The sequence below is a fragment of the Elephas maximus genome, chromosome X (genome assembly GCF_024166365.1).
Source record: "Elephas maximus indicus isolate mEleMax1 chromosome X, mEleMax1 primary haplotype, whole genome shotgun sequence".
Lineage (NCBI taxonomy): Eukaryota > Metazoa > Chordata > Mammalia > Proboscidea > Elephantidae > Elephas > Elephas maximus.
This window is the reverse complement of record NC_064846.1, coordinates 56,055,156-56,079,122: the sequence shown is the minus strand read 5'-3', so window position 1 is coordinate 56,079,122 and position 23,967 is coordinate 56,055,156. Positions and strand designations below refer to the sequence as shown.

The following is a 23,967-nucleotide window of genomic DNA, read 5'->3' as shown; positions in this document are numbered from 1 at the left end:
GCAAAATTTTACTTTTGTGTGATATTAATAATATTGTTCTATAACTTCCGCATTCTGCTGGATCACCTTTCTTTGGAATGGACACAAATGTGGATGTATTTCAGTTGGTTGGCCAAGGAGCTGTCTTCCAAATTTCTTGGCATAGATGAGTGAGCACTTCTAGTGCTGTATGCCATTGTTGAAACATCTCATTTGGTATTCTGTCAATTCCTGGAGGCTTGTTTTTTGGCAGTGCCTTCAGGGCAGCTTGGACCTCTTCCTTCAATATCATTGGTTCTTGATCATATGCTACCTCCTGAAATGGTTGAATGTTGACCAATTAATTCTTTTTGGTACAGTGACTCTGTGTATTCCTCCCATCTTCTTTTGGTGCTTCCTGTGCTGTTCAATATTTTTCCCTGTGGAATCCTTCCATATTACAACTCGAAGCTTGAATTTTTTCATCCATTTTTTTCTGCTTGAGAAATGCCAAGCATATTCTTCCTTTTTTTTTTTTTTTCTAACTCCAGGCCTTTGTACATTCCATTACAAAACATTACTTGTAAATCCGCTGTTCAGTTCTTTTACTTCATCATTTCTTCCATTCACTTTAGCTACTCCACATTCAAGAGCAAGTTTCATAGTCTCTGCGGACATCCATTTTGGTCTTTTCTTTCTTTCCTACCTTTTTAATACCTTTCTTTCTTCATGTTTGATGTCATTCCACAACTCGTCTGGTCATTAGTGTTCAATGTGTCAAATCTATTTCTTGAGATGGTCTCTAAATTCAGGTAGAGTATACTCAAGGTCATACTTAGGCTCTCATGGACTTGTTCTAATTTTCTCTACCTTCAACTTGAACAGGCATACGAGCAATTGATGCTGTCTTCCGCAGTCAGCCCCTGCCCTTGTTCTGACTGAGGATATTGAGCTTTTCCATCTTCTCTTTCCACAGATGTATTCAGCAAATGAAGGTCCTGAAAGCTTGACTCCATCCTCGTCATTAGGGCCAACTCTACTTTGAGGAGGCAGCTCTTCCCCGGTCGTATTTTGAGTGTCCTCCAACCTGGGGGGCTCATCTTCAGGCACTATACCAGACAATGTTCCACTGCTATTCATAAAGCTTTTACTGGCTAACTTTTTTCAGAAGTAGACTGCCACACCCTTCATCCTGTCTTAGTCTGGAAGCTCAGCTGAAACCTGTCCTCCATGGGTGACTCTGCTGGTATTTGAAATACTGGTGGCTAAGCTTCCAGCATCACACAGCAACACTCAAACCTCCACAGTATGACAAACTGACAGATGTGTGGGGAGAACATGTAGAGACAGCAAATGTTTATTTCCTTCCCATTCCATTCTTTAACAGAGATTTTATTTTGACCTCAGATCATCACTGTGTCTTAGCATTTTGGGAATGTTCCAAGGTGGAGGACAAACCACTCATGCACATTAGATAACAAATTTGGGGCCATGTCTGAGGTTTTGAGTGGCATGAAATGAGTTTCTGATGGAGTTTTGGTGAGGAAAATGCTCACTCTTCCCCACTGAATTATTGTGCCTTCCTGTGGCCTCTTTGGGCCCAGTGGGTTCGCATCAGGCGTGCACATGACCTGGGAGCCCTGACCTCCTTGGAGCTCCTGAAAGATGAAGAGGCACTCGGTGACTGTGGGTTTGCAGGGAGGGACACTGGAGGAAGTTGTCAGGAGCTCTGCCCGAGTCCTAGCGCCTGAGGACTCACACTTGACAGGACTTGGGTGAGTCATTTCCTTTCTTCTCTCCTCAGCTGCCCAAGGGGATTGCACCAGGGAGCCAGGCCAGTAGGGGTTTGGTACAGGGACTGAGCGAGTACCCACAACGTCCCAGGCACTGTGCCATCTGCTTTACTTGAATTCTCTCCTTTTTGTCAAGCACATTTGCTCAAGTGGCATCATGGGCCAAAATCTGGTGTCGTATTAGACAGAATAGCACTGGGCATCTAATCTGGATGGCAGTGGTGTTGGTGGGAGCACAGAAAACTCCTCTGAAAAAATACACTCAAACCGAACCTCAAATCTGAATACAAGAGAGCTCACGGCAAAAGAGCCTCCCATGTCCCGGGGGAGCAGCATGTGAATGGTCCTGGGGTGGGAAGTAACTTGGCACATTTGGGATGAGGAAGAGCAGTGTAGCAGACTAAGTACAGGAGAGGAAAGTGCCCCAGATGAAAGAGTGAGGGAGGCAGGGGCCAGTGGACACAGGGCCCTGTAGGACATGGTCAGGACTTACATTTTACCTGCTCAGCTCTGGGAAGGCACTGGAGAGTTGATGAACAGGCATGGTCCCACTTGTTTTTGCCAGCCTAAAAAGTGTTGGTCTCTGAGTGTCAAAATGGTGTACTTCCTTGGGAACAGAGTGGAACAGCCATGAGGAGCAGTCTTGTGGATGGAGCCTCTGCTGCTGAAGTGACAGGAGCATGTCCTTGTTCCTATGGAAACCTGAGGTAAGACTAGTGAGGCGGGGATGGGGTCATGTGGCAGGACTTGGTGGGGAGAAGGGGAGCCGGTGATTCAGGGTCTGGGACTCCCTGATTCCCCATCCCAGTGAGTTATTCAACTAGGTGAACATGATTTGGGAGCAGCTAATCCTTCATGAGGTCCAAGCCGTGCTATGGACCCAGCTAAGGGAGGATAAAAGTCACTGAGACCACAGCCCCAGTGCCCTTGTCTGGATCTGAAGTAGCTGGAAATTCTACTCTTTGACCCATGATTAATTAGATATTTGTTTTTTAATTTCCTTGTTCTGAGAGATTTTCCTCTTATCTTTCTCTTACTAATTTGTAGTTTAATACTGTTTTTGTCAGAGAGACACTCTGATCTCAATTCTTTAGGGATTTTTCTATGACCCAGGATGTAGTCTGTCTTGCAGAAACTTCCATGTGCATTTGAATAGAACGTGCATTCTGTTGCTGTTACATGGAGCATTCTATAGATGACGGTTAGATCCAGTTGGTTCATGACGATGTTTACTTATTCTACATCCTTGCTGATTTTTTTTGTTTGTTTGTTTTCGTTGTGATCCATAGGGTTTTCTTTTATTTTGGTGAAAATATACACACCAAAATATTCACCAATTCAGCAATTTCTACAGGTACAACTCAGTGACACTGATTGCATTCTTCATGCGGTGTAACCATTATCACTATCCTTTTCCAAATTACTCCTCTACCACTGACATAAACTCAGTGACCCCTGAGGAAAGCATTCCCCTTTCCCCCTCCTTCTCCCCCCTGGTAATCACTAATAATCTTTAGTTTCTATGTATTTGCTTATTTCATATGAGTGAGATCATACAGTATTTGTCTTTTTGCCACTGCCTTATTGAGCTCTGCGTGACGTTTTCAAGGCTCATGTTGTGGCATGCATCAGGGCTTCATTTCTCTTTATGGCTGAGTAACAATCCATTGTATGTATGTTCCAGATTCTCCTTATCCATTCATCTGTTGATGGACATTTCAGCTGTTTACCCGTTTTGGCTAGTGTAAAAAGTAATGCAACGAACATTGGTGTATAGGGGTCAGTTTGCGTTCCTACTTTCACCTCTTCTGAGTATGTACCTAGGAGCGGGATGGCTGGTTCATATATTAGTTCTATGCTCAACTTTTTGAGGAACCACCAAACTGTTTTCCACAGTGGCTGTACCATTTTACATTCCCACAAGCAATGGATGGGGGTTCCAGTTTCTCCAAAATCTAGCCGACGCCTGTTGTTTTCCAGTTTTTTTCTTTGCTTTTTTTTTTTTTTTATCATTGCCATTCTAATGAGGCTGAGGTGGTATCTCATTGTAGGTTTGATTTGCATGTCTTTTTTTAATGGCTAATGACATTGAAGATCTTCTTATGTACTTGTTGGCCATTTGGATAGACCCTTTTGTGAAATGTCTGTTCAAGTCCTCTGCACATTTTTTGATTGGGTTCTTTGTCTTTTGGTTATTATCTATTTTGGATATTATACCCTTATCAGATTTAAGGTTCCCAAAAATTTTCTCCCAATCTATAGGTTTTGTTTTGTTTTTTATATTGACCTGGTGTTACACTGTGTGGAAGCCCACGTTTGTTTCACCAGTACCATCCTGCTGAAAATTTCCTTCCTGTATCAGTTTTTCTATTACAAACAACAGTATACTTAACACCCTTGCTCATATATGAGCAAAATATCTTTGTAAACATTTCTTTGTAAGTTCCTGAAAGTATTGTTTCCAAACAATGGAGCCTATAGAATTTTATCTAAATACATTACATTCAAAAATGCTATAACTAATTCCCATTCCTCACAACACCGTATGAAAGTGCCTTTTCTCCACTCACGGGAAAGAATGTGAAGTGTTGCTAATCTGACAGGCAACAAATCGTCTCTCATCATCGTTTTCATGACAACGTGCCTTTAATGCCTGACTGCAATGCCATCCTATGGATGTGGCCGCATCAATTTTTCAACTCCAGGTTGTTTGGGATTCACAGTGTTTCAGATACTCCCTGTTGTACACAGTGTGTGGATGGCATCCTTTCCGTCTCTGTAGACTGCTAAAGGGTGCGATTCTGGGCGCACTTCACAGGGCCGTCTGTCAGCACCTGTGAGCTGCATGTGTCCTCTTGGCCCCAGCCAACCGTCTCGGGAGAATTCTCGTGTTGTAATAACAGAATGTGAGGAGTGTATGAGTGTGTGTGTGTGAGAGAGAGTATGTATGTGTGAGTATGAGTGTGTATGTGTGAGTGTGTATAAGTGTGTGTGTTATGTGTGAGTGTGTATGTGTGAGTGTGTGTGTGGAGCATGTGTGTGTGTCAGTGAGTGAGTGTGTGTCATTGAGCCACTTCGCCTCGCAGGCCTCAGCCGTCACACAGAGCAACACTCCACATAACTGGTCACGGTGAGGTCTTTGATGTCTGATAAACTAGAACTTGGACCTAGGCTCCACTAGGTGCTGGTTGCATAATGTTAGCAAGCTTTCTTTTTTTTCTGAATCGCATTTCTTCCTTTCTAAAACGAGGATGAGAATGAGATCCACCCCAGGTCTGTGGTTAAGATTAAATGAGATAATATTTGGAAACCAGTATGGTACCCGAATAATACTTTGTAAGTGATAAGTAGGCATTCACTTCTTTTTACCAATAGTGTTATTATTAGACTTTCCATCCATCAACAAAGAGCATAATATGGGTGTTTACGTGTAGTGTGTGATGATGTTTCCCATCAGATATATCCTTCAAAAAATGGGGCTTGAGCAACTGTAAAGTGTTCTCAAAAAGCAAAGTCACTTTCCTCATACCATGAGATTTCATGTTACAAATGAAAATAAAAAAAAAAGTGTGTGTGTACGTATATATATATGTATAAGATGGTCATATAAATGCACATATAAATATGCATATATAAATGCATATATAATGTATATACAGGACAATTGTATATCAATCCAAACCCACTTCTGTAGAGTTGATTCTGACACATAGCAACCCTATAAGACTATTCGAGGCAGTAAATCTTTTTTTTTTCTAATTTTTATTGTGTTTGAAGTGAAAATTTACAAATCAATTTGGACTCTTATACAAAAATGTATAAACCCCTTACTACATACTCGGAATCGACTCGATGGCACTGAGTTTTTTTTTTATATACTCCTAATAGCTCTCTCCCTAATGAGACAGCACACTCCTTCCCTCCACTCTCTTATTTTGTGTCCATTCAGCCAGCTTCTGATCCCCTCTACCCTTTCATCTCTCCTTCAAACAGGAGATGCCAACATAGTCTCATGTGTCTACTTGATCCAAGAAGCTCATTCTTCACCAGCATCATTGTCTATCCCATAGTCCAGTCCAATATCTGTCTGAAGAGATGGCTTCGGGAATGGTTCCTGTTTTGGGCTAACAGAAGGTCTGGGAACCATGACCCCCAGGGTCATTCTAGTCTCAGTCAGACCATTAACTATGGTCTTTTTACTAGGACTTGTTGTCTGCATCCCACTGTTCCCCTGCTCCCTCAGGGGTTCTCTGTTGTGTTCCCTGCCAGGGAAGTCATCGGTTGTAGCTGGGAACCGTCTAGTTCTTCTGGTCTCAGGCTGATGTAGTCTTTGCTCTATGTGGCCCTTTCTGTCTCTTAAGTTCATAATTACCTTGTATCTTTGGTGTTCTTCATTCTCTTTTGGTCCAGGTGGGTTGAGACCAATTGATGCATATTAGATGGCTGCTTGCTAGCGTTTAAGACCCCAGACAGCACTCTCCAAAGTGGGATGCAGAATGTTTTCTTAATAGATTTTATTATGCCAATTCACTTAGATGTCCCCTGAAACCATGGTCCCCAAACCCCTGGCCCTGCTACGCTGGCATTTGAAGCATTCATTATTCAGGAGACTTCTTTGCTTTTGGTTTAGTCCAGTTGTGCTGACCTCCCCTGTATTGTGTGTTGTCTTTCCCTTCACCTAAAATAGTTCTTATCTACTATCTAAGTAGTGAAAAACCCCTCCCCCTTCCCTCCCTCCCCCCTCTCATAACCATCAAAGAATATTCTCTTCTCTGTTTAAACTATTTCTTGAGTTCTTATAATAGTGGTCTTATACAATATTTGTCCTTTTGCAGCTGACTGATTTCGCTCAGCATAATGCCTTCCAGATTCCTCCATGTTATGAAATGTTTCACGGATTCATCGATGTTCTTTGTTGATGCATGGTATTACATTGTGTGAATATGCCATAATTTATTTATCCATTCTTCCATTGAAAGGCACCTTGGTTGCTTCCATCTTTTTGCTAGTGTAAACAGTGCTGCAATGAACATGAATGTGCGTATATCTGTTTGTGTAAAGGCTCTTATTTCTCTAGGATATATTCCAAGGAATGGGATTGCAGAATCGTAGGGTGGTTCTATTTCTAGCTTTTTAAGGAAGTGCCAATTCGATTTCCACAAAGTGGTTGTACCATTTTACATTCCCCCCAACAGTGAATAAGTGTTCCAGTCTCTCCACAACCTCTCCAACACTTGTTATTTTGTGTTTTTTTGGATTAATGCCAACCTTGTTGGAGTGAGATGGAATCTCATTATAATTTTGATTTGTATTTCTCTAATGGCTAATGATCGTGAGCATTTCCTCACGTATCTGTTAGCTACAGAATGTCTTCTTTAGTGAAGTGCCTGTTCATCTCTTTTGCCCATTTTTTAATTGGGTTATTTGTCTTCTTGTAGTTGAGTTTTTGCAGTATCATGTAGATTTTAGAGATCAGACGCAAATCGGAAATGTCATAGCCAAAAACTTTTTCCCTCTCTGTAGGTAATCTTTTTACTCTTTTGGTGAAGTCTTTGGAGGAGCATAGGTGTTTGGTTTTTAGGAGCTCCCAGTTATCTGGTTTCTCTTCTGCATTTTTAGTAATGTTTTGTATACTGCTTATGCGCCATGTATTAGGGCTCCTAGCATTATCCCTATTTTTTCTTCCATGACCTTTATTGTTTTAGATTTTCTATTTAGGTCTTTGATCCATTTTGAGTTAGTTTTTGCGCATGGTGTGAACTTTGGGTCTTGTTTCATTTTTTTGCAGATGAGTATCCAGTTATGCCAGCACTGTTTGTTAAAGAGACTGTCTTTTCCCCCATTTAACTGACTTTGAGACTTTGTCAAATTATTAACTGATCATATGTGGATGGATTTATGTCTGGATTCTCAGTTCTGTTCCATTGGACTATGTAGCTGTTGTTGTACCAGTACCAGGCTGTTTTGACTATTGGTGATTTGTTTCTCCATCTCATTAAAAAATGTTGTTGGAATTTGGATCAGATTTGCATTGTATTTATAGATCGCTTTTGGTAGAATAGATATTTTTACCATGTTAAGTCTTCCTATCCATGAGCAAGGTATATTTTTCCACTTATGTGGTCTCTTTTGATTTCTTGCGGTAGTGTCTTGTAGTTTTCTATGTATAGGTCTTTTACATCTCTGGTAAGATTTATTCCTAAGTATTTTATCTTCTTGGGGGCTACTGTACATGATATTGATTTGGTGATTTCCTCTTTGATGTTCTTTTTGTTGGTGTAGAGGAATCCAGCTGATTTTTCTGTGTTTATCTTGTGCCCTGATACTCTGCTGAAGTCTTCTATTAGTGTCAGTAGTTTTTTGAGGATTCTTTAGGGTTTTCTGTGTATAAGATCACATCATCTGCAGATAAAGATACTTGGACTTCTTCCTTACCAATCTGGATACGCTTCATTTCTTTATCTAGCCTAATAGCTCTGGCGAGGACCTCCAACACAATGTTGAATAAGAGTGGTGATAAAGGACTTCCTTGTCTAGTTCCTGCCCTCATTGGGAATGCTCTCAGACTCTCTCCATTTAGGATGATGTTGGCTGTTGGCTTTGTATAAATGCCCTTTATTATGTTGAGGAATTTTCCTTCAATTCCTATTTTGCTGAGAGTTTTTATCATGAATAGGTGTTGAACTTTGTCAAACGCCTTTTCTGCATCGATTGATAAAATCATGCAGATATTGTTTTTTGTTTTATTTACATTCATGATGGATTACATTAATTGTTTTTCTAAGGTTGAACCATTCCTGCATACCTGGTATGAATCCCACTTGGTCATGGTGAATTATTATTTTTTTGATATGTTGTTGAATTCTATTGGGTAGAATTTTGTTGAGGATTTTTGCATCTAAGTTCTTGAGGGATATAGATCTGCAATTTTCTTTTTTGGGGGTGTGTTTACCTGGTTTTGGTAACAGGGACATACTGGCTTCATAGAATGAGTTTTGAAGTATTTCATCCTTTTCTATGTTCTGGAATACCTTTACTAGCAGTGGTATTAATTCTTCTCTGAAAGCTTGGTAGAACTCTGCAGTGAAGCCGTCCCGGCCAGGGCTTTTTTTTTTGTTGTTGGGAGATTTTTGATTACCTTTTCAATCTCTTCTTTTTTATGGGTCTGTTTAGTTGTTCTACCTCTGTTTGTGTTAATTTAGGTAGGTAGTTTGTTTCTAGAATTTCTTTCATTTCTTCTAGGATTTCACATTTGTCAGAGTACAATTTTTCGTAGTAATCTGATATGATTCTTTTAATTCAGTTGGCTATGTTGTAATATCGCCCATCTCATTTCTTATTCTGGTTATTTGCTTCCTCTCCTGTTTTTCTTTTGTTAGTTTAGCCAATAGTTCATCAATTTTGTTATTTTTTTCAAAGAACCAGCTTTTGGTCTTGTTAACTCTTTCAATTGTTTTTCTGTTTTTTATTCCATTTAGTTCCACTCTTATTTTTATTATCTCCTTTCTTCTACTGCCTAAAGGTTTCTTTTGTTGCTCTCTCTATTTGTTCAACTTGTAGGGATAATTCTTTGACTTTGGCCCTTTCTTCTTTTTGGATGTGTGCTTTTATTGATATAAATTGACCTCTGAGCACCGCTTTTGCTGTGTCCCAGAGGTTCTGCTGATAGGCAGTGTTTTCATTCGCATTGGATTCCATGAATTTCTTTATTCCACCCTTAGTGTCTTCCATAACCCAGTCATTTTTGAGCAGAATATTGTTCAGTTTCCAAGTGTTTGATTTCTTTTTCCTGCTTTTTCTGTTCTTGATTTCTACTTTTATGGCCTTATGGTCAGAGAAGATGCTTTGTAATATTTCGATGTTTGGGATTCTGCTAAGGCTTGCCTTATGACCTAATATGTGGTCTTTTCTAGAGAATGTTCCATGCGCACCAGAAAAGAAAGTATACATGGGTGCTGCTGGTGGAGCGTTCTGTATATGTCTATAAAGTTGAGTTGGTTGATTGTGGCATTTAGATCTTCCGTGTCTTTACTGCGCTTTTTCTGGATGTCCTGTCCTTCACCAAAAGTGCTGTGCTTATGTCTCCTACCGTAATTGTGGAGCAGTCTATTTCACTTTTCGATGCTGTTAGTTTGTTTCATGTATCTTGCCGTCCTGTCATTGGGTGCATAAATATTTAATATGGTTATATCGTCCTGATATATTGTCCCTTTAGTGATTATATAGTGTCCTTCCTTATCCTTTGTGGTGGATTTAACTTTGAAGTCTTTTTTGTCAGAAATTAATATCGCCACTCCTGCACTTTTATGATTGTTGTTTGCTTGATATATTTGTTTCCATCCTTTGAGCTTTAGTTTTTTAGTGCCTCTAAGTCTAAGGTGTGTCTCTTGTAGGCACCATATAAATGGATCTTGTTTTTTTAATCCATTCTGCCACTCTCTGTCTCTTTATCGGTGTATTTAGTCCATTAACATTCAGTGTAATTATGAAAAGTTATGAATTTTTTGCTGTCATTTTGATGTCTTTTTTTTTGTGTGTGCTGTTCTCAGTTTCTTTTTCCCACTTAATTTTATGCGCTGAGTAGTTTCTCTTTATATATCGTCTTTTCTTCTTCGTTTTTGTTGATTTTGTTTCTGCAGAGTTTCTATTTTTTCTTGTATTTTATTTTGGTGAGTAGGATATTTAGTCTCCTTTATGGTTACCTTAATGTTTTCCCCTATTTTTCTAAGTTTAAACCTAACTTTTATTTCTTTATATCGCCTTGTCTTTCTCTCCATATAAAAGATCTATGACTGCATTTCTCAGTCCCTCTTTATTATTTTAATGTTGTCTTCTTTTACATAATAACATAGCTGTTTCCCTGTTTTGAGCTTTTTTTTATCTTGATTTATGTGATTTCCCTGTCTGAGGTAACATCTAATTGCTCTGCCCAGTGTTCTAGTCTTGGGTTGATACCTGAAATTACTGATTTTCTAACCAAAGAACTGCCTTTAGTGTTTCTTGTCATTTTGGTTTAATTTTTACGAATTCCCTAAACTTCTGTTTATCTGGAAATATCCTAATTTTCCCTTCATAATTCAGAGACAGTTTTGCTGGATATATGATTCCTGTCTGGCAATTTTTTTTCTTCAATGGTTTATATAAGTCACGCCATTGCCTTGTTGCCTACATGGTTTATGCCGAGTAGTCCGAGCTTATTTTTATTGACTCTCCTTTGTAGGTGACTTTTCATTTATCCCTAGCTGCTCTTAAAATTCTCTCTTTATCTTTGGTTTTGGCAAGTTTGATTATAATATGTCTTGGTGATTCCCTTTTAAAATCTACCTTATGTGGAGTGGGATGAGCATCTTGGTTTGATATCTTCTCATCTTTCATGGTATCAGGAAGTTTTCTGCCAACAAGTCTTCAACAATTCTCTCTGTATTTTCTATTATCCCTCCCTGTTCTGGTACTCCAAGGACTCGTAGGTTATTTCTCTTGCTAGAGTACCACATGATTCTTAAGGTTTCTTCATTTTTTAAAATTGTTTTATCTGATTTTTCTTCAAATACACTGGTGCCAAATGCTTTATCTTCAAGGTCACCAATTCTGCCTTCCACTTCCTCGATTCTACTCCTCTGACATTCTACTGAGTTTTCCAATTCTGTAATTTTATTGTTGATATTCTGAATTTCTGATTGCTGTGTATGGATTCTTGCAGCTTATTAAATTTTTCCTTATGTTCTTGAATAACCTTTTTAATTTCTTCAACTTTTTTATCTGTGTGTTCCTTGCCTTGTCCTGCATATTGCCTGATCTCCTTCCTGATGTCCTGAAGAGTTCTGTATATTAATCTTTTGAATTCTACATCTGAGAATTCCAGGAAGGCACCTTCATCCAGAAGATCCTTTGATTCTCTGTTTTGAGAGCTTGTAGAAACGATCATGGTCTGTTTCTTTATGTGGTTTGATATTGACTCTTGTCTCTGAGCCATCTATAAGTTATTGTATTAGTTTATTTTATGTTTGCTTACTGTATCATAGCTTCCTGTTTTTTTTTTTTTGTTTTAATATGCCCAAATGGGTTGCTTGAGTGAGCTAGCTTGATTATTTTTGCCTTTGGAGCTCTCACTGCCCTGTCACCAGATGGCTAGAGCTGTTATCACGTATATGAGGTTATGAGTCTATTCACTTTTCTTCTGTGAATTCAGCTCAGGTAACTGGTCTTAAAGTCTCTGGCACAGGCTCAGTCCTACAGCCTTAGAGGGTCATGGGTATTTGGTGTAGGCTCCGGTATCTGGTTGCAGCAGGGTCCACGCTCTAAACAAAGCAGGGTGCTGACAACCATCCCCTGAGTGTCTCTGAGGAAAGAGCATCCTTGTTCCCTAGAGTGTACAGGCAGGTGAGTTCTGCAGATGGACCATGGGCACCCAATGCTTTTGGTTGTAAGGACTGGGAGGTACCAGTTATCCTTAGACCTCTGTTACGTGTGGCTGGGTGACCTGAATGGAACCACCAGTCTTTAGGTCCCCAATGTGGGTAGGTGAGGACCCTGTTTAATAGGAAAATGGTGTCAAACATCAAACACCCACCTCTTCACCACACAGCTGAAACAGTTATAGTCTGCCAACAGGGCCTATTCTCCTGAAATAGGCCCACACAGGTCCACAAAGGGGGGAAAGTTACTCAAGGTCCATGAACCGTTTATGCCTGGACAGGAGCTGCTTGTGTCCTGAACTCCTCATGTGAGTGGAGCTGGCAAAGTATCTTTTCCCCCGTTGTGAATTAATTCCTTCTCAAAGTCCAGGAGCATGGCTCAGGTTGCTCAAATGGGCCTATCCCAGGCCCAGGGAAATCAACAACTGCTGAAGCTGGCTTTGCGCTGGGGGAGCAGTAAAATATATGCAAGTACTAAGCTTTTCCCAGAGCACCGTTCTTATCTGGGTCTGGAAGTGTAAGTAGGCTGTGTGGCTGCCTATATAAGTCAGGGATTACCTGTATGTCAATATGTGTGTATAGGTATGTATATATACTATGTATATTGGAAGCCCTGGTGGCATAGTGGTTAAGAGCTACAGCTGCTAACCAAAAGGTCTGCAGTTCAAACTCACCAGCTGCTCCTTGGAAACACTATGGGTCAGTTCTACTCTGTCCTATAGGGTTGCTATGAGTCAGAATCAACCCGACGGCAGTGGGTTAGTATGCATATTACATACATGGATAAGTATATTAAGAAAGTAATACATCAAAATATAATAGCAGTCACCTCCAGGTGATGGGATTATGGATGATTTTAATTGCTTTTCCTATTTCTGTTTTGGTGAACATGAATTACTTTGATAATCAGAAGGGGTCTCAGGAAATTGATTTTCTAATAGAATTGGCTTTGAATCCCCTTGATTCTCTCTTTCATTCTGTACATGGGTGAGGACTGGCCCTGTGAGAAGATATAACCTCCACTCCAACCAGGCATTGAGGCTCTTCTGTCATTTAAAAACTACCTTTATTTCAGGAAAATTCATTTATTTTGCACTGTTCACTTGTCCAGCCACCTGGACTTTATCATGCACAGATCATTCGCCCCCCTCCAAAAGAACCACGGAGACACAATAATCCATCTAATGTCACCTCCTCTGACACCCAAGAGGTGCTTCTCCATATCCCTGTATCTCCCACATGCTGGCAGCAGATGCTGCGACAGGAGGGGTCCAATGAGAAACACCATGTCTGAAGCTGAATAAAACTAGTGGGAGCAAGAGTGTTGATGGCAAGGGGCTACAGAGGGAGGTAGGAGATATGACCATCACCACATGCTGCCACACTTCCTGTGTCCCTGTATCTGTGGATATCACTAGGCTGACACTCCTAGGAGCCATGTCCACACTCCTCTTCTTTTCCCACCACCTTCTTTTCTAGCACCAACACTATCCATTGCAATTAAATCAGACTCTTGTACAATCTGCACCAAATATGTCTTACCAGATTTCTTTCATGACTCTAAGGTCCCTCGTTGCAGTCAATTCTATAGGTCAAGGTTAACTGCTGTTACTTGATAAGGTTAAAAGATTAAGGCAGTATAGAAAGAGCACTCAGTTTGGTGATAGACAGATTGGGTTCGAACCCAGGCTTCAGCAACTCCAAACTGAAGGGCTTTGGGTAAGTTCCTGAGAGGCCACATCCGTAAAAGTGGAGTAAAAAAGCCCTCCCTGAAGAACTACTAATAGGGGTATCCATTATACCTAAGATGCACTGATGGCAAGTGGTTAAGCACTTGGCTGCTAATAGAAAGCTTGGTGGTTTGAACCCACTGGATGCCCTGCTGGACAAAGATGCGGCATTCAGTTACCGTAAAGACTACAGCCTTGATAACCGTATGGGGCAGTTCTACTCTGTCCTGTAGGCCCACTATGAGTCAGAATCAACACGATTGCAACAAGTTATTATACTTACACTTGAAAGAACCGTCACAGTCACCAAACGGGATAATGGACTTTAAAGCACTTAGTAGGCACTCAAGCTGGCTTTTATTATCCTAAGAATCTATTACACCCATTACCCTACATCACAGAGCAGAACTCTAAGGGTCAGGGAAAGGAATCAGCACGCGCTGCGGCTCAGACAAATTCAGTAACTTGTTCAAGGTCACACAGCTAGTGAGTGGAAGAGCAGGTATCCAGCCCAGGTCTCTCTGCCTCCAAATCGCAGGCTTTTCCCACAACAACTTACTGTGTTTACTTACGTGTGCCCAGCCCAGAACAAAGGAAAAATTGACAGCCAACCTCAATGATTCAGGCCTAAACATGTAGGTGGCTGTGAAAAAAAGTCAGCCCTCTATTGTTTTTTAATAGTGCTTTAAGTGAAAGTTCACAGTTCAAGTTAGTTTCTCATACAAAAATTTATATACATGTTGTTATGTGACCCTAGTTGCTCTCCCTGTAATATGACAGCACACTCCCCCTTTCCACCCTGATTTCCCGTGTCCATTCAACCAGCTCCTGTCCCTTTTTGCTTTCTCATCTCACCTCCGGACAGGAGCTGCCCATTGAGTCTCATGTATCTACCTGAGCTAAGAAGCACCATCTTCACGAAGTCAGCCCTGTATTATTGGGCTGTGTACCGGAATGAGTCTGCTTTCGCGCAGACCTACGGACATTCCAATGGACAGCAGAGTTTACGGGTGAAGGCCTAAATGAAGCAACCACAGTGAGATCTAGGGTGATTTCTCCACATTACATTGTGGATTCAAACAAAGGTTCTCAAACTTCAGCATGCATCAGAAACACCTGCTGGGCCCCAGCCCCCAAACTTCTCACTCTGGAGGTCTCATGTAGCAGCAGCTAATTTGCATTTCTAGCAAGTCCCCAAGTGATCCTGACGCTGTTGGTATGGTAACCACACATTGAGAACAACTGGATTTAAAATGCTTCATAACATTCCCAAGTCTCATCTGTGTCCCATCTTTCCAAAATTCCAGGGAGCGACCAGCACACACAAAAGTACCACAAAACCAGTGCCCAGCCCAGAAAACAGCTTTGAGTTTGGTGCCCCTGAGGGTCTCCTTCCTGCCCAGGGCTCCTCTTCCATGTGACTGTCACTTTCATTCTCTGCCCTCATCCCTGTCCCTATACCAAGCAGGTCACCAGCCTCCACCCCCTTTGCTCATGGAACATTTGTTAACGCACAGTCTACAGCCTGGCTGCTTTCCAGAATCCTGAGCCGCTTGAGAGGATTATCATAGTAGAGAGAGGGGAGAGTGCCCGGGAAGGCAGAAAGACAGGAGGCAAATTTCTACTTCTGAGACCTCAGCCGGCCTCAGGGAGACAGCACCTCAGGGGATTGGCTTCTTGGTGCACGTAGGGGGTGTGGACCCCAGGCACTAGGGCTCCCGGCCTGGGCAGAGATGCCACTCCTACCCATGCCCCACCGACTCTAGAGCACAGAGATGCCCACCTCAAGGGACCCTGTGGACGTGGACAACGAGGGTAGCAGTGGCTAACATGATGGTTTGAAGGCCTCACAGAAGCCCCCCAATTCTTGGATAACTCGCAGGAAGAGGAGAGGCCCTCTGATAGTGAATGAGATTGAACTTTGCTTCACCTCAGTGGGATGGAGGGAAGATGCAGGATTAAGCTGTCACTGCTCGGTAAACCAGTCCTGAGATACACACTACACAGAAGACACAGCAGGTAAAGGCACACTCTTTATTAGAAGTTAGGGCTTTGGAACAAGCCCCAGGCAAAAGTGGATATTGGTAAACTGGGTGGAATCTCATGGGGGAATCAAAGGCTTCCTTTTGTTCAGACTGGAGGCCGACCTAACCTACCACCTGGGCTCCCTCCTGGTTCCCTCCTTGCCTTGCAGCAGCTGCCTTGGGGGAGCAGAGAGCCTGCAGAGAACACACCACTTGGAAGAGAAGGGGTCCAGGAGCATTCCCAAGAGGGCTTGCCCCAGTCTAGTTCTCTTACTCCAATTACTTCTCTCAGAGAACCAGCATCTCATAGCATTGTGGCCCCATTGTGTGCCCTTGGAATCCAATTTGTCTTTCATCCACTCTTGAAAGGAGGCTGGGATGGGGCAGCCCAAGGCCGAGGGATCAAATTGGTAGCCAACACTCCCCTAGACCAGTGGCCTTTCAGCCAGGCTGGTGGGCAACCGGGAACATAAGTGTCCCTCTCAAGGGAGGAAATCAGCAGAGTATCAGAGAAGGCCTTGGCGATCTTTACTACTGCTCATTTTTCTCACTTGGGATCAGTGAGATGAGCAGCTCAGACAAGTCCTTTCATGAAAGTCTCTTTGATGTTGCCCCCAGAACCACGTAAGTGGATCTCGATGTTATTTCAATTGTGTTTACCTGAAGGCCACACTACGTGTAAGGCAAGGGAGACACCCCTCATCCACTCTGCACCTGAAATTAGGCTCTCTCCTGTCATCTAACCAAATGCCCCAAATCTTGTTACAATGTGTGCACCAGATAATAACAGCTAATTCTAACTCCTAACACATACTAGGCAATCGGTAACTATTTGTTCAACGACTTAATGAATGAAATTCAATGACCTTGCTATAACCTGTAAAATTTCACACTACCCTCCCCACCCCCTTGAACTCTGCTAGGTCAATCCCCTTTCCCCAACAGAGGGATTGACGTCCTAACAAGATCTGTGCGCTCTCCCTTGTTCCCAAAATGTGCGCCTGAGCATCTCCTCCTTCCTTATTCCTTTGCACTCTTTTCGGCTCCAGCCAGTTGAGGTCTCACTGTGGTGCAGGCAGTTGAGAACCAGGGGGCATTTCCTGAGGATCACATCCTGGAGGCCTGAGCTTCTTCAGCATCATGCAAAGTTTCTGGAGCTTAGAGACACAAAGAACAAGCCCTTACCTGTGAATCTTATAGAAATAAAAAATTTAAAACATTAAACTGCAAACACTGATGTACTTTATGTTTTAACATTAGCATTCTCAAAGAAAACAGCATTCTTAGACAATAATGAATGTTACACTCATAAAGCCTGGCCTTCCCCAGTCAAAGGCTGGTTTATATGCAGAAAAAAAAAAAAGCAGAGGCAGTTAAAGAGAAGACAGAAAGAAGAAAAAGAGCGAGGTTCGTAACTTCGGCCTCTCCAGGGTGTCATCCAAGTGGTAGCAGCCCTCCAGTGTCCACCACCTGAGAACTTAAATACAATTGGAGAATTTCTCCACTTAAGGATTAGTTGTGATGTTCAAGGAAATCCCAACTTTCTTTAAAATAACAAAAATGACACACACACATATACATGTATAATATGAAACTGGGGAAAGCGGTCCATATGTGGAAATTGTTACATTGTGTTAAAAATGGTTATTGCTTGATGGATGATAATTTTTTTGTTTGATAGGCAGATTTTCTTGCATGTTTAGCAGTCCAAGTGCCAGGAAAAATTCATCGCACTCTGCCCCACGGGCCACCCCACTCCCTCTGTCTGAGTCTGACGCAGATCTCCCCTGTTGCTGGAATTCAAAGGCTTTCTTACCTTTGGGTGGCCAGGTCTTTGGCTCCTGAGATTGTTTCCTTGAGTCTCCTTGGCTCCAGCTGTGCCCAGAGGAGTTTATGTATTTGGGCCTCACAGTAGCTGCCTGCTTGCCATGGCCCCTGCTGTCGACCAGGGCGTCTATCTCCTCCGAACGCACGGCACCTTCCTCCTCGCCTTGGCTTCTCTGGTCCCACAGAGGGCCCATCTCCTTTTGTGACCCCGCTGCAGCCTGCACACCAGGGGTGTAGATCATTCTCGGAGGCATCTGGGACAGGACCGCTGCAGCTGTTTCTGCCTCGGTGACAGCTGCGGGTGGGGGAGGTAGGGTGCATTGGAACGCTATTGGGAATGGTGTGTAGTATGGAAATGGGTGTGAGTGAGGCATTGGCAGAAGGGGTGGAACGACCTGGGCCCAGGGACTCGGGGATCCTGGCACGTAAATGTTGCCCGCCTTACCTCCCCCCTGTGCCTCTTTCTCCTGGACCTCCGCATCCCGCCTGCCCTTTGCGCCCGCGGCCGCCACCTTGCCTTGCTCCTCTGCGTGCCAGGGCCACGCAGTAGCACACTGCTGCTGGGCTCGCGACCCGCGATCGACCTCCTCGGGCTGTGGATCGAACTGGGCCGACCTCTTGGCCTGGAGCAGCTGCCCGCGCAGCACTTCGCTCTCGTCCAGCGACTGCTGCAGGTCGGCCTGCGTTTGGCGCAACTGCAAAATGATGTCTACGCACTCCTTACGCAGGTGCTGCAGCTCTGAGGCCAGGGCCCAGGTGGCCGCCTCGCGCTGAGACGCCTGCTCCTGCAGGTGCCGCACCCGACGCTCCTGCAGTACCCGCCGCCTGGAGACCACACGTACGCTCAGGGCCAGCGCGCTCCAGGTGCAGGCCCTCTTGAAGGTGCGGGGCACCCGCGGGTCGGAAACGATGGCCCGGAGCTGGTCCTCCACATGGTTCCAGGGCTTCCAGCTGTAGGCCACGTAGAAGTCCGGGCTGCCGCCGTTGCTGAGGACCTCTTCATTGATGAACTCGACCACCTCGCTGTGGCGGAATCCGCACCTGGGGTCTCTGAAGTTCACGGCCATGGCTTCGGCCTAGTCTGCAGGCTGCACTTCCGGAGTCGCTGCCACCACCGTTTCAGATGGCGTTCGCCACCTGGCCAGCCCCTCACCTCCTCACTCAGTCCCAACTCTGCCCTCTCGTTCGGTCCTGGCCTCTTTCGTGGCCTGCTTTCCCCCTTACTCCCTGGTTCTCCTCACAAAGACTGAAGCCGATTCCCTCAGCACTCCAGCTCCTGCTGAGGCGAGACGGCGTCTCACGTCACAGGGAGAAGCGCAATCTCGCCGCAGCGCCTGCTGGGGCCTACTTTCCTTGGCAGAGCGCCCCCCTGCGTGGCGGGTTGGCAGTGGGACTGGGCGACGGGGGCGCAAAGAAGGCAGAAATCACTCTTGTTTCCAATCGATTTTCAAGGACCACATCTGGCTACCAAGAATGAATTCCTAACCTGGTGGTGGCTGTGGGTGGGTGGGTGCATGAGGGCTGCTCTTGGCTCAGCTCTGCCTCCCCCAACTCTCGGTTGCTGTTTCACACCTTCTATAGGGTCTCATGTAAAAGACCATATCGGGAACACTGGTGGTGTAGTGGTTAAGTGCTACCGCTGCTAACCAAGAGGTTGGCAGTTCGAATCCACCAGGCGCTCCTTGGAAACTCAATGGGGCAGTTCTACCCTGTCATCTAAGTTTGCTATGAGTCAGAATCGACTCGATGGCAAGGGTTTTTTTGTTGTTGTTGTTTTTTAATATGGTCTCAATAAGGAGCCCTGGTGGTGCAAATGTTAAGCCCTTGGATGCTACCTGAAAGGTCGGCAGTTTGAACCCAGCCGCTGCTCTGTGGGAGAAAAGGCCTGGCAGTCTGTTCCTTAAAGATTACAGCCTAGGAAACTGTATGGGGTAGTTCTACTGTCTTACAGGAATCGACTGGAATGCGCACAACAATAATGTAGTCTCAAGCTGTCTGCACAATTCATTCCTCTCTCAGTCTAAGCGTGAACCCTGGTGGCTTAGTGCTTAACTTAAGTGCTACAGCTGCTAACCAAAAGGTCCGCAGTTTAAATCCACCAGGCGCCCCTTGGAAGCTCTATGGGGCAGTTCTACTGTGTCCTATAGGGTCGCGATGAGTCAGAATCCACTCGACAGCAACGGGTTTCTCAGTCTAAGCAGATGGCCTTGGAGTCCCTGTCGTGGAGAAAATCAAGCGCCTGAGTCATGAAGCCCTTCAGCTCGCCTAGCAAGACCCTCTCTTCTTGCTCTAGATCACAGGTCCTCCTGTTCTATTTCGTTATGGACTATCACACCATGTTATTCCCCCTGTGTTTCTTTCATCTTCCTCTCTTCTATGCTACTGGATATTTTCCTCTCATACAGTAAGCCCGTTCAGCTTCCTTCCATGCTTAAAACCATGTTCTGCTTTTCTCAATGCCTCCTTTTCTCCCTTCTCATGAAAGCATAGTCTACACTATGCCCCCTTTCTTCTGCTCCAATCAACCTTCTGCACTTTGCTTCTTGTTCCCAAAACATTAGTGAAAATTCTCTGATAAGGTCACTAGCAGTCCCTACCTTGGTACAAAAGCTAGTGGGTAATTTGTAAGTTAATTTTCATATGATCTTTCAGTAGGGTTTCATTCTGTTGACCATTCCCTCCTTGACACTCTATCCTGTCTTGGTTTCTGCAACACTGAATTCTATTGATAATTCTCCTATCCACCTGACTTCTCTTTCTCGGTGTCTTTTGACTACTTTTTCTTCTTTGCATCGTGCCTCAATGTTAGTATTCCCCAAGTTTTGTCCTCAGATGCCTCCTCTTTTTATTCTGTGTGTTTTCCTTGGGTGCTTAATCACTCCCATAATTTTAAATACTACCTCTGTCCCAAATATCTATTTCCAACTTATACTTCTCTCTTGATCATCAGATCCATACTTTTTTCCTTTGACAGATAGTTACTGAATACATAGCATGTTCATTTGACAATAAGTGGTGATAAATAGTGAACATTTCTTTAGCCTTGTGCAGTTTACACCCGTTTGGAGGAATAATAAATGAAAAAGTAAATAAATAAGTAAGGTAATTATAAGTTGTGATTTGCGTTACCAATATACAAGTTGATGTGAGAGATAGGAACTCCACAGAGGTTTGAGCTTGTCCCCTTTACATAAGGAGGTTAGGGAAGGTCTTTTTGAGAAGGCAGCATTTGACCTGAAACCTGCACTCCAGTGGCAAAGGTCTTGATGTAGTAAAATCTTAAAATTTTCCGGAAGTAGAAAAGATCCCAATATGGCTGGAGTATGGTGAGTTAGAGAGAGAGTTGAATGAAACTATGTTGGAGATGTAGACAAAGGTGCCATTTTGCACATGTTCGAAAGCAATATCAACAAGACTGGCTTTTATGCTAGGTTTAAGGGAGAGGTTTGTTCTATTTCTAGTGGTGGTGTCATCAGCTCTGTAAAGTTCCACTCTGTCTGTTGCATGGACTAGAGATTATAGCAGGTCAAGAATGTAAATAGGGATGAACAGTTTGGAAGCTGTTTCATTTGACCAAGCAATAAATGATGCTAGTTTGGCTTGCCTAAGTGAATTTTTTTAAAAACAGAATTTAAAGCATTTTACTTAAACTCATCCTCTACCATCAAGCCATATTTCAATAATGGGTTTAGAAAAATCCAAAGAATTAAATGACACTGGCCATAGGCAGTATCTAAATCTAAATCTGTGTTTATTTATACCATTATATTTAAATATGCATGTAACTCAAATTATATATATAATAAATAATCTGAAAAATTAAAACCTATCTTGGTAAAAATGGTCATCCAATTCTTTTCATATTCACCAAGACATATAATGGAAACCATACATACAGATGGATTTCATTCTTTTCCTGGTTGTTCCAGAAAATATTTTCACGGAACATCTTGACATAGGTTTTTTTTTGTTTTTCCTTTTCCAAAAAAATTTATTTTGTTGTTGTTGTCGAGAATATACACGGCAAAACATACACCAATTCAAGTTACTACATGAATAATTTAGTGACATCGATTACATTTTCTGAGTTGTGCAACCATTCTCACCCTCCTTTTCTGAGTTGTTCCCCCTCCATTAGCATAAACTTACTGCCCCTAAGGTTCCCATCTGATCTTTTGAGGTGCTGTTGTCAGTTTGATCCCATATAGATAATTGTTAAAAGAGCATAATGAGCAAGGCTGACATTGTTTACTAGTTAAACTATTGTCTGGTTTTAAGAAGACTTCAGGGGATATTTTGGTTTCAGATTTAAAGATTATGTCAGGGCAATATTTTCAGGGGTTCATCCCACTTCCATGGCTCTAGAAAGTCTGTAAATAAAAGAATAGAAGATTCTTTAGTCCATGAAAATTTGGAACTCCATTCTGCATTTCCCCACTTTTGATCAGCATACTTCTATAGAAACTTTGATTGAAATAGCCACTGATTGCAACTGGGCACCATCCAGTTCTTCTGGTCTCATGACAACGGGTGCAGTTGTTCATGGGGGCAATTAGCCACACGTTCCATTTCCTCCTCCTAGTCCTGACTCTCCTTCTTCCTCTCCTGCTCCAGGCTAATAAAGACCAGTTGTTGTGCCTTAGATGGTTGCCTGCAAGCTTTTAAGAACCCAGGCACTAATTAATAAATGAAGAAGTGAATCCGTCAACTAATAGGTTCTTCTCAAGCAGACTAGTGAATTGAAGTCAGCTAGATACAGGGTTGGAAGAGCAGAAAGGTTTATTCACAGTTTGCAAACTGGGGGACAGGCAGAGACTCGTGACCTAAGGCTTCCAGCTCCCTGAACCAGGGCAGATTTGCTCCTTTTATAAGGAGTGACACACATATGCATGAATAGTGAGGGGAGGATCTTCAGTCCTTTGATGCCTGTGCAGTCCGCGTAATTTTAGTGAATGGGTTTTTGCACATGGCTCTAAAAATACTGCGCACAGCCCTGAAAAAATGGCGCTGGCTCACTACTGCCACCCCAGGAAGGTCATATAGCAGGTAGATTTGGAGTCCGTGAGCCTGCACCTCGGCCTCCTGCCAGGAGAAGACAAGAAACCTGGGGATTCAACCAATCATGGTGAAGTACTGCAAAAATTGTAACAAAAATGTAGCAAGAGTAGGCTTTTCTGAAAAACAGCTATTATGGGGTGGTTAATAACCTTTAATAACCCTTCATGACTGCCTGCTTCAGAAGTAGAACAGAAGCACTGAACACGTTCTTAGGCCAATTAACTGGGATGTCCCATGAAATCATAACCCTAAACCTTCAAATCAAGGAACCTAAATGATGTTAGTGGAGACTGATGCAAGGAGAGAGGTTGAGAATATATTTTTAGAGTAAAATTGAAAGATACTACAGGTAGTTTGGACGGAGGGAGTGAATATTGAAGGAAAGAAAGGAGAAAAGGCTGACTCCTAGTTTCTAGGTTTGATCGAGTGGGTTTGTAGTGGTGCCATTTCTGAGATGTAGAAGACTGGGTAAAGAAAAGAAAACAAAAAAGGCAAGCATACTATTTCAGAGGTGTGGTTTGTGTTGTCTCTTAGAGACCAGGGTGGAGGTAACAAATAGGCCTTCTGGGATATACAGGTCTAGAGCACAGGGGAGAAATTGGGTTAAAAATATAAATTTGGAAATCAGCAGTGAATTAGTAATATTTAACAACCATGGGCCTCAATGAGATGCTTTAGGGAAAGAGGGTCATATAGAGATGAATAGAAAACAGAGGACTGAGCCCTGGGGCACTCCAACTTTTAGAAGTATAGTTAGAGTATAGGCAGTCCTTAAAAACACAAAATAAATTTCATTCTAATTTCTATTTAACCTTTCAGAACAGGTAGATAGACTAATGTATACTATTTCAGCCATAGAAACATAGGAAAATCTCTCCAGATCATTTTTTGTAGCCATTATAGTATAATACCAAATGTCTTAGTTATCTAGTGCTGCTATAACAGAAATGCCACAAATAGATGGCTTTAGCAAAGAGAAATGTATTCTCTCACAGTCCAGTAGGTTACAAGTCCAAATTCAGGGTGCTGGCTACAGGCGGGAAACCCTGGTGGTGTAGTGGTTAAGTGCCAAGGCTGCAAACCAAAGGCTCGGCAGTTCGAATACACCAGGAGCTCTTTGGAAACTATGGGGCAGTTCTACTCTGTCCTCTAGGGTTGCTAC

At 42.9% G+C, this 23,967-nt stretch overlaps 2 protein-coding genes across 2 annotated transcripts in view; both read right to left on the bottom strand.

The window, feature by feature from the left end:
- LOC126069639 (protein BHLHb9-like) overlaps positions 1-23,967 on the bottom strand; it is a 241,386-nt gene that overhangs the window by 22,256 nt on the left and 195,163 nt on the right. The gene's annotated exons all lie outside the window — the stretch shown is intronic.
- Positions 15,889-19,021, bottom strand: LOC126069626 (testis-expressed protein 13D-like). Its single transcript, XM_049873227.1, has 3 exons — positions 18,265-19,021; positions 17,737-18,042; positions 15,889-17,077 (listed from the first exon to the last, which is right to left on the bottom strand). The coding sequence occupies exons 1-3, from the start codon at positions 18,812-18,814 to the stop codon at positions 17,028-17,030; spliced, it is 906 nt and encodes a 301-aa protein (XP_049729184.1). The 5' UTR covers positions 18,815-19,021; the 3' UTR covers positions 15,889-17,027.